This window comes from Ursus maritimus, unplaced genomic scaffold, assembly GCF_017311325.1.
Source record: "Ursus maritimus isolate PB19 unplaced genomic scaffold, ASM1731132v1 scaffold_4, whole genome shotgun sequence".
In the NCBI taxonomy this organism is placed as follows: Eukaryota; Metazoa; Chordata; class Mammalia; order Carnivora; family Ursidae; genus Ursus; species Ursus maritimus.
Window position 1 is genome coordinate 70019431 of NW_024426552.1, and position 10663 is coordinate 70030093.

Consider the following 10663-nt stretch of genomic DNA (forward strand, 5'->3'; position numbering starts at 1 on the left):
AGAACCTGAAACTCCCTGTTTTTTTGCAAGGCACTATAAGAGCACACATTTCCTGAAGGAAAGATGTATCCCTCTTTATCAGTTCCTACAACTCTTAAGAGGACTGGGTGAGTGAGTGAAATATCACACCCTGCTCTCAATTGCTGGAAACCACTTTGGTGGTTCCCACAGTCTCTGGCTCTATGACTCCTCTTGATTTTTGGCAGAGTTTCTCAGCCAGTTGAAAATTATTGCATTAGTGAACCACTACTGGTTATGTGAATGTGTTGCGAGCAAAGGTTGATCACTGATCAGTTTTCAGAAGGAAGCTGTAATCAACCCAGAAAGGGTGGGATCATTACTTGGTCACAGCGGGGGTGGGGGGGTATCTCACATGCTGCCATCTCTTTGAGGGGAGTGCATTTCAAGAGCAGAATCAACAAAACCTTGGATCATCATAATTGCTGTTGCAATGGGTGTTCTGAATACCAAAAATCAAAAACTATTTTAAACTCTCAGTGGACATACAGCAGTCCACATTGTAAAAATTCAGAACTGTCTGGGCACATAGAAAAGTTAGCTAGTGGGAGAGAAATAGAATGTGATTAAGTAATTTAAAGGATACAACTCAGCATTACAAATATTCGGTGATTAGTTGCTTACCATTTGTAATAAACTGTTAAATGTACTTCTATGAACTTTCCAGGGCAGCATAATCTGGGTTATTGTTTATGTATTCTAGTGTAGACAAGTTATATTTGCCTTGGGAAAAATTCTAAATGATTAAAATTATACTTAAATTTTAAAGAATCACATTAAAGTTCAATTTATGTTAACTATATTAAATATCTTAGTCACTATTGTTATTGTAATGTTTGGTTTTTGATAATACAGTTTGAGGCCTAAGAAAGGTATTTTATTGATAGTCTATTAATTAATGTTTTGTTAGAAACTGAACGTTAACAGGAAGTTGTGTGTGTGTGTGAAGGTGAGACTTCCTTTTGTATTGTATTCACTCTTAAAATGTATTCGTGAAACCAATGATTAGTGTAGCACCGACACTTTCCTTCAAGGAAGCATTTAATTCAGTGAATAAAAGATCTTATTTGTTTTGCATGGTACAATGGTTCTGCTAAAATGTACTTGTGTAATAGGTACTAGATGATTTAAGAGCAAAAGCTGGAAAACCACAAAAAGAGAAAACCCCCCACAGTTTGTTATACAGAATATGCATTGCTAATAGTAGAAGCCATATATTGCCATTGTACTGTTGTAATACTGAAGAATGCTCATCTGGTGCTATCTGTAAACTATTTAGCATTAGCGTCTGCTAGATCCTTCTTCCTATTTCTTCTTGAATGTATAATGTGTGCCTTTTAAGTTACTTCTGGTGTTGAATGGTAAAATCAGTGTGTTATTTTTGTATTATAATCTGCACTTTACACTTCCTTGGAAAGTAAAATTCCAGACTCTCAAGTTTAAATAGTATTTTAAAAATATTTATAATGTTTACAATAAATATTTTAAATATTTTAATTCAACATCTAAGAATAAGAATTTTTAAATATTTTGTATGGTTTGTTAATTGATGTTTAATGTTGGTCTCTCCTCAGTTTATTTTATATCTTTTAGAATGGCTAAAAATGGGAATAGACTTGTAGCTTGTCTTTTAATGTGAGTGTTTAACTTTTAAGAAATCATGGGTGTAATTGGATTGTCCTAACAGTTGTTCCGGTATATCAAATTTTATTTTTATTGTTTTAATAACATAATATGAGTTAGATGCTACTCTTAGCCAACCTATTAAGATTTTCTTCTTACTGTATTTTTCCTTTTTAAAGTAGACTGACTGATTCAGGTCATGAGAAAATTTCCAGGACTAAATGAAAACTATATAGAGATTTTAATAACTTGCTTTTTATATAGACTAAATACTAAAAGTGACTAAATATTGAAAGTATTAAAAATTTTTATTGAAAATTTTGGGTTATGCTGTTAGACCTTTTTACTAGATCTTTATCCCCCTCCCCCAACTTTTTTCCGATTCTCTAGCTTTTGGTATGACACCTATTGCCTCAAAAATCTCGCTTATTAAAAGCTGACAAAACTTGCTGCACTATTAATAGCTATAACAATGAGTTTGTAATAAGATGGATGCAAGATATCTTATGGGAAATAATTATAAAACCTTGTTGCAGCAGTAATCATTTAAAACAGTATTTGATGGTTTAGATTTTGAAAACAGAGCTATGCTAAGCTTCTGTGTAAAGCTAATGTTTAACAGGAAGTATTCATGATGAAAGATGCCTCTTGAAAATAAGATTTTACTTTATACAAATCCTTTATCTGAGGAATTAATCTTTATGTATTCATATATTTAGTTTCTCATGGCAAGAAAAACAGTATTCAGTCAGCTGTAGTATAAATATCTATAATCTCCTTCTCTACAAGCATATTTATATGTATGTACATATGTGTATTACTTTAATTTAACAGACATCTTTGATATCTGTTCCCCTTTTGTCATAGCACTTTTGCTCATATGACCTACAGTAAATGAAAAACTTCTGACTAAATATGATCCTGACTGGATATAGTCATTTTCTAGGCTCTATTATTTTATAACCTCAGTAAGCAGTGGATTAAGTGCATTAATTTTAATTAAGCATCAAAGTTTGAGTAAAGAATTTCTTTTTCACATGCTATTTAAATTAAAATGCCTTTTAACTACAAGTTGTGATAATATTAAAATAGGCTTTTTTCTCACGTGATTATTGGTTTGTCTTATTAATAACTTGCATCCATCAGAAGCATTAGTATTTGTTGTTGGTCTTTTCTTTTGGAATTGATCAAGGGAAATATTTATTTAAAGAATGCCTTGTTTACTACACCTCATTTAGAATGACTTTTATTTCTGTGTAAATAAATGTATTTCTTTACATTGCTTTAAAACACTTGCATCTTTGCTCTTTTCTAACTCTGAGCTTTCCTCTGTGGCTGCATCTGAGGTGCTTTTTTCAGGTATAGCTTTTTTTCTTTCACTATATGCTGTTCCAGCATTTATATATGTTAGTCTTTTTTCTTCCAAAAATGCTCACCTGAGCAAAATTTGAATATGATTAATTATAATATAGTTATTAGCCATAAAAATGAATGTTGTTTATTAATACTTTCATTGTATACATTTTAAAAGTGTCTTTATTTTACTTTCATGCAGGTGATGAAACCTACCAGGATATTTTTCGTGATTTTTCCCAAATGGCATCCAATAATCCAGAGAAACTAAATCGTTTCCAGCAAGATTCACAGAAATTCTGAGTTTTTTTAAGAAGGGGAAAATATTAAATTGAATGATCCCCTAATGTGTGCATCTGAAATCTCACAAATTTTTACTGCTTTAATTCTACTTAATTTTAGTAGGTATTGAGTGGTTTGGAAAAAAGGTACCCATTCATTGATAATTTTTATAAATTAGAAACATAGAGCTCTAGTAGTTGGGAGAGGAACCTACTTTAGGACCCCTTTTATTAAAAAAAAAAAAGTCTGTTTAAAGGGTATTTTTTATAAAGTTAAATCTAGACTTAGGCCATCTCTAGGTTATAATATGCTAAGAGTTTAGACAAAATCTCTTTTTGCCAGTGGGTGGTAGCATTGATTTTTTTTTCTATGCATCATGCCCAGGATCATTCAGTCAAGCATGTCTGCATCAAAGTGAGAGCCAGCTGTCCTGCCTGCCTGAAGAATATGTCTTTTTTTTAGCTTCCCTAATGATTTTTGGTGGTCCAAAATTTGTTCTGTTTTGTTTTGTCTTCTGGTATCCTAGCTATCGTACACACAATATGTAATTTAATTCTCAGAGCTAGAGAATATGTTTCTTCCATTTGCTCGTAAATGTAGTGATACTCCTTAGATGTCTGGTTATTGGCCTGTACTTTAACATACATGTAATGGCTGTACAAGTAGACATAGCTCAGTCTTTTAGATTTATTCCATTTTATGAAGCAAAAAGAAGCCCTTAACAATTTTTTGTTTTAAATAACCAAAAGAATCCTTACTTATAGAAGTTGTAGTCCTTCATTGTTGGGTTGGTTTCCTAAAACCTTGATAAATTTATTGATGTAATAAAACTGTGTTTCAAAGGTTACTTGAATGTTGAAAAATTATGCTTTTATCACATTGTAACTTTGAAAGGATAAGTTGATTTATAAAATAATGTAGAGCATTTTTATATTTGACATTTCTCCTTTTCAAGATAATTTTGCTGTTGCACTGAGTGAAAGAAAATTTCTGTAAAAGAAAAACTCATGTTTTTCTTAGTTTATACTAAAATATGTAATGATAAATTGCTTTTTAATTTTTTCAACATCTGTCATGTGTACTTTGTACGCAGTGTGTATAGTATTTTTAATTTTACCATCTATATATCTTTAGTAGTTGGTTATATGAAACACTGATCCTTGAATTCCAAAACATGGATCTACTAACTTACACTTAAATGCTCTAAATTTGTCTGATTCCATCTTTGATTGACATATCTTGTCAGGAGTACAAAATAATTAAGTAATTTGCCTTACGGTTTCTAATATTGTCAACAATTAAGTTTAATCTTCTTTTATAAGTTACGTCTAAGTGACATTGATACTAAGTTTCTAAATATGAGTTTTTAAAATTTGCATTACCAAGTAAGTTAGAAAAATTATATTTAATTTGGTAGATAATAAAATTTTCTAAAATCCCTCCCTCCAGTAACTAGAGTTTTATAAGTTGATTGCTGTCAAATCAGGATTTGTCTAAACAGGAATTAGACTGAAGTTAACTCATGTCACAGAAAAGTTTCCATACTTGGCCAAATTGTGTGCATATACTGCTTATTTAGTTATAATCACTGTACATTAGATAAGGATAAAATGTATTTATGAGTTATTTCTAAGAAGATGTTAACTTCCAAAGCCTGTATTTTAACTGCGGCAGTAACAGGAATATTAAATCTTCCCTGTTTCTCACCTCAGAGTCACAGATCATCTGGCTTTGCACAAGTCTGGTCTGTAACATTTTTTATTAGAGTGTGCTTTGAAGTTGTCCAGAAAGTTCAAGAATAAGGAAATATGTTAAGAATGAACAGAAAGAAAAAGAGCAGCTCACTTTCCCTTTGTAGTGCCTATTCGCGTTAGTCGTAGCTTCGCTTCCGAAGCTCCTAACCTTTATCTGAGGAAGCTTGAACAGTTTTGCGTCTGGATCCAGACATCGGTGCTTCAGATCATCTCTGGGGTCTCCGGTTGTGAAGGCAATTCCATATGACACTCTTACCTCCTGTGGCTTGAGTCATGAGTTTTGTTAATGTGGTAGTAATTCGTGTCTTAAATTTAATGGTTAGAGATGTATTTGAAGATGATAATGGTTCTGAATATCTTCAGAGAAACTAAATCTTTAACAGTATAGGGAGCCTGGCAATACAAAAATACATTCCTGTGGCTTGATTTCTTGAATATGCCGAGACCCAATTTGGATGAAATTTGGCAGAAATGATGCACTAAATACAGCAAGGCTTTAAAGTAAATTAATAGTTGTAAGTAGTTACAAAGTAGATTGGCTCTTACCAAGGTGAATTTAGCTGTGTCAAATAATAGCTTTTATACAGTGTGTAACAAATCTGAGTTTTGTTATGCTGTGAATGATTCTCAGTGCGTCATGAGAAGTTACAGTGTAAACAATGTTAATCATACTTTTGGGCTTCATAAGTCAGTGTGATTGCCCTTTGTTTTCTTTCCTTAACTGACCTGCGTATATTAGTTTCTGATTCCTTATCAGTATTCTAATAGCTTATTGTCGCTAGCACCGTAACTGAAAAGCTAGCCTAACATCACAGTAAGAGTAGCAGTACTATGAAGAGCTCATAAAATGCAGCTCCCGCTAGAACCAGATTAAAGGTAATTGAGTAGTTATTTGCAGTATTGCCTTGTAACACTTTTATGCTTAAGATTTCTAAGGTTTTTAAAAATTACCTTTGGTACGATCCTTAGAGATTCAGAAATTTCCAGGGATTCAGTACATTACAGTGTGTACCTAAGTTTTCCTGGTCTTCACTGTAGATTTTAATGAGCTTTGGTGTTTACTTTCCAAAACATATAATTTAATTTGGAATATGTACTTAGGTTCTTCATGAGTACATTTTGAAAAAAAAAATTATACCTTAGCAGCCTGGACAACTTAAGTTTGTGATGTGTTACGCAGTATTTAAAAAAATATAATTTTACACATGTAAGGTATGGTGACAATAAACCAAATTGTATTTCAGTCTAGATTGACTACTCATTTTGAATAAGAACACATTCCCATAGCACTCTTATGTTGTCATATTAACTTCTCTGTTTGATAGCACTTTCGATCATGGACAGGAGCAGGAAAAATGATGTATTTTAATAGAATCATTATGTCCAGAATGACTTCCACCTGCATGATATAGTGGAAAGAGCACTGACTAGTAGTTACTACCCTTTTTTTATTCAGAACTGCTCACAAATAAAATGAGTGGGTAAAACATGGTGAAACTATAACAACATACTTTTGTGTACTCTTCTGCTCATAGTGTACTTTGAGATTACTCTATCTCACTGGATTCTGACAGTAGGACTTCTGCGATGTGAATCTAAGAAGGCCAACATTTCTCTTCTTTGATCCTGGGCTTCTCCTCTGGTTTTATAGAGGGAGTCATTGATTTGCTGGTTGGTGGTGTAGCTGACACCGGAACCCCTGTCTGACTGACAACTAGTCAGAGGCACTTGACTTGTATCATGAAATGTTTTGAAATCATTGTAAAGGAGCAAAATCTGATAATGATTGCCAGCTTTCCTTGTGTTCATAACAAAGACTCCAAATATTCTGGAGAACCTGGATATAAAATTACCTTGAAGGAATAGATTAGGATTTGAAGATATTAAATTGTAGGAAATATTCTATTTTTGTAATAACAAACATTAATGAAAGCAAAACATGGTAAGGTGATTTTAATTTTCCATACTTATCAAATTCTTGATACTTCCAAATGAAAGGTAACTAAAAGAGGCTTAGATTCAGTTTGGCCTAATCCTGACATGTTTATATAAACATGGTTTTGTAGACATCCTTTCCCAATTACATAAATTTATCTACTTAAAATGAAATAATAAGGGGAGGGAAATAAGGTGTGATTAAATAATCTATTCTCTGCATTGGTCTTCTCACTGTCTTATGTTTTAGATTTTCTTATTTTTCCTCAACAACCCCCTGCCTTGAGTGTTAATTTTAAACAGGGAAAGCTTGCTACATTATAAGGATTTCTGGCACAACTTATTTTACACAAAGACTGAAGGGTAATTTTTGGAAATGATGAGCTACTTTTCTATATGTGTTTACTTGTGTTTTGTGGAATTTCTGGATCATTCCAGTCATAAACACTTATTACATGTAATATTTCTTGCTACCTGTGAAAAGGCATATTTTAAAGAATGTATAACCAACACTCCATTTACTTTTTATTAGTATGTAGAGGATTTGTATCTAATTAATGAATGTAGTTTTATTGTAGTTTGTCATTGTAAATGGAGCAAAATACATTATCTTTATAGTTATTCTAAAATGTACATTATGTAAGAATTGTAAATATTATTCTTGATTAAATACTTTGTATGCTGAAAAATTATGATAATAAGTCAATAAAAATCTCACCTCTGGCATAATTCTTTTATGCTCAGCCTTGTACTTTATTGTGAACTGCAACTGCAGACATACCTGTTAAGAACCGTCATGTTTAAGGTCTTCTATTCCTTTCCAACTCTGTCACATTGATCCAGTTGATCCTATTTGCTGATTGCTTCAATCAGGAAATCCATTTTGGGGGCGCCTGGGTGGCTCAGTCGTTAAGCGTCTGCCTTCCACTCAGGGCGTGATCCCAGAGTCCTGGGATCGAGCCCCACATCAGGCTCCTCCACTGGGAGTCTGCTTCTTCCTCTCCCACTCCCCCTGCCTGTGTTCCCTCTCTTGCTGGCTGTCTCTCTGTCAAATACATAAATCTTAAAAAAAAAAAAAAAGGAAATCCATTTTGATCTTTTAAATATTTTCTTCCTGATCACAGAGCTGTATGCATATATTAGCTAAAAATGACAAAGGCTTTTTTTTTTTTTGTGGGGGTGAGGGCTAGCTCTAATTATTTTCCATTATGATTGACATCTGTTGAAGTTGCCCATCTAGGCAACACATTCACACTCAGTCCTTTTAGTAAACAAATAGGAACGTGTTTTTATATGAATTGAGATAGAAGGAATGGAGGGTTGAAAGAACAGACCTGGAAGTGAATCACCTGCCTTTGCCTTGTAAGTTAATTAAAAGCAGACACAAACTTTTTCTATGTGACTTGCTTCATTCCACTTCATTTTCAGAACAGTTCTATGAAGAGAACCCACACCAATAGTCAGTATATTTTTTAAATGAAAATAACCTGTTGCAAAACAGTGCTTTTTCATTGTAGAAAAATGTTTAACAATAAGTAAAAAAGATAATCATCCATAATTCCATCATCTGCCTGTGCTCCCAATATGGTCTCTACTAGCCACCTCTGGCTACTGAAATTAATTAAAATTAGACAAAAGAGTTGGATTCTTCTGTCACCCTGCTACATTTTAAGAACTCAGCCACATGTGCCTAGTGACTACTGTTTTGAACAGGACAGACTGTAGAACATGTCCATCATTGTAGGAAATTCTGTCGAATAGTATTGAGGGGGAAACTTAGCTTCTTGTTATATATCTTTCTAGAACTTTGGGTGGGTGTATTTTTGTTGGTATTCAATGGGATCATACTGTTCTGTTATCTGCCTCCTGAACTTAGTAAGTGGGGAACGGATTTGTAAGTCTTTAAGTGTTGTACATCACTTTGGGGAGGATTTTAAAAAGCCTTTATTATGGAAAATTTCTAACATAAAATAGAATAATTTCAATAGCTAGTAGCTCATGGCTAACATTGTGTTACCAATACTCCTACCCATTTTTTTCTCTTCCCCAGATTTTATTTTGAATCAAATCTGAGATTTCACTAACAAATCATTGAGTATGTATCTCTAAAAGAAAAAAGCCAATCACAATATTTCCTTAAACTATAAAACTATATAGTCAGTATTTAAATTGTCCCGATTATATCAAGTGTGCTTTTTAAAAATAGAATCTTCAAATTAGAATTCATAGAAGTTCCATTCATTGAAGTTGGCTAGTAGGTCTCTTGAGTCTCTAAATCTGTAAGTTCTTCCTCCATTTATTTTGAAATGTTTCCACTTGCCGTTTGTGAATACATCATTTTTAATGACAGCATCATCATTTTTGTTTAACCACTTCATTGATGAACGTTTGATTCTCATTTCTTGCCATCATAAATCTGGCTCTGCTCTATCCTTATGGCTAAACGTTTGCATACGTTCTTAATTATTTCCTCAGGATGAATTCCTAGAAGTAAAAACCCTGATTCACAATGGGTGGATATATTTTTGAGGCTCATTCAATGAGTCAGGTATTGGGGTTATTATGGTAAAAAAAAAAAGGTATATGTACTTCCGATTTTCTTGATATCTTGCCTTCTAGGAGTGGAGGAAGATGGGACTGAATAGTTTCTAGGTGGCCCTCATGGGATTGTTGGAGGATAGTGCTTCACCTGGACACTGGATGGGTTGGTGTTTAGAGACCAGTCATCAAGGCAGTGACATCCAAGTCAAGGTTTGGTGCAGAAGGTGAGGTTGGCAGTGCGAAGATCTAAGGCAGTGCTTTACAAACTTTGGTCTGTAAAAGATTCACTATTGAGGCCCAGGCTCATTGAAGATGCATAGGGCCTGATTCTTTGTGTTTTCACCAAGCTCCCCAGGTGCTTCCAATGCCAACCAAAATCTGAGAACCACCGTCTCAGGGAGAAACATCCACCAGGATAGGAGAGAACTGAGAGTTCTCTTAGGGGCTGAGAAGATTGCCAGAGTGCCCTCCAGAAAAGTACCCTCCCTCCATCTGCTGTAGAGGAAAGTGTCTCTCTGTATCCTTGACAACACTGGGTATTAGTCAATATGAAAAAAATCTGATAATCTATTCAACATTACGGATGGAAAAACCAATGACCTCTAATCTCTGGTCACAAGTCTGAGAACTTGACCAAAGTTAGAACTCTAAGAATTACTGTGCTTACCAAAGGTCTTTGTCTATTTAGCCATGTTATACACTCAGCTAAATCTACTTTGAGCTGAGGAAACAGCACATGTCACCATCTGACACACTACATACCTTTTCTTGTTTATTTTCCCCTGCAGGAATATAAGCTGTATGAGGGCAGAGATTTCTGTTTCAAGCACACAGTAGTGCTTGATAGGCAGTAGTCACTTGTTACCTATTGAATAAATGACTAGCCACTGTTATTCAACTCCTGTTTTAGTTTCCAGCCAGCAATGTATTTCAGGAAGCTGCAGCATTAATTTTTCTTTATGGTCAAAGAACTGGGAATGAAGAAAACTTAACATGGAGATAAGAGTAGTCTCAAGTATTTTCCTTTCTATGTAAAATTTAAATTATCTTGTTATTCATTTTTTATCCATAAGTTCCAGGAGTGGTGATCTTGTAAAGGTCTGAAAAATAAAATAACTGAATAAATTTTAGAATACGTGACAGAAGGAAAAACCACA

General features: G+C 33.7%; 1 protein-coding gene across 3 annotated transcripts in view; it reads left to right on the top strand.

Annotated features, from left to right (window-relative positions):
• The window catches only part of ACAP2 (ArfGAP with coiled-coil, ankyrin repeat and PH domains 2), a 140201-nt gene extending 132510 nt beyond the window's left edge, over window positions 1-7691 (top strand). For all 3 annotated transcript variants that reach the window (XM_040621408.1, XM_040621409.1, XM_040621410.1), the window contains one exon: window positions 3197-7691. In XM_040621408.1, the coding sequence (XP_040477342.1) occupies window positions 3197-3297 (101 nt within the window). In that variant the 3' untranslated portion in view covers window positions 3298-7691. The remainder of the gene's footprint in view (window positions 1-3196) is intronic.
• The last annotated feature ends 2972 nt before the right edge of the window (window positions 7692-10663 follow it).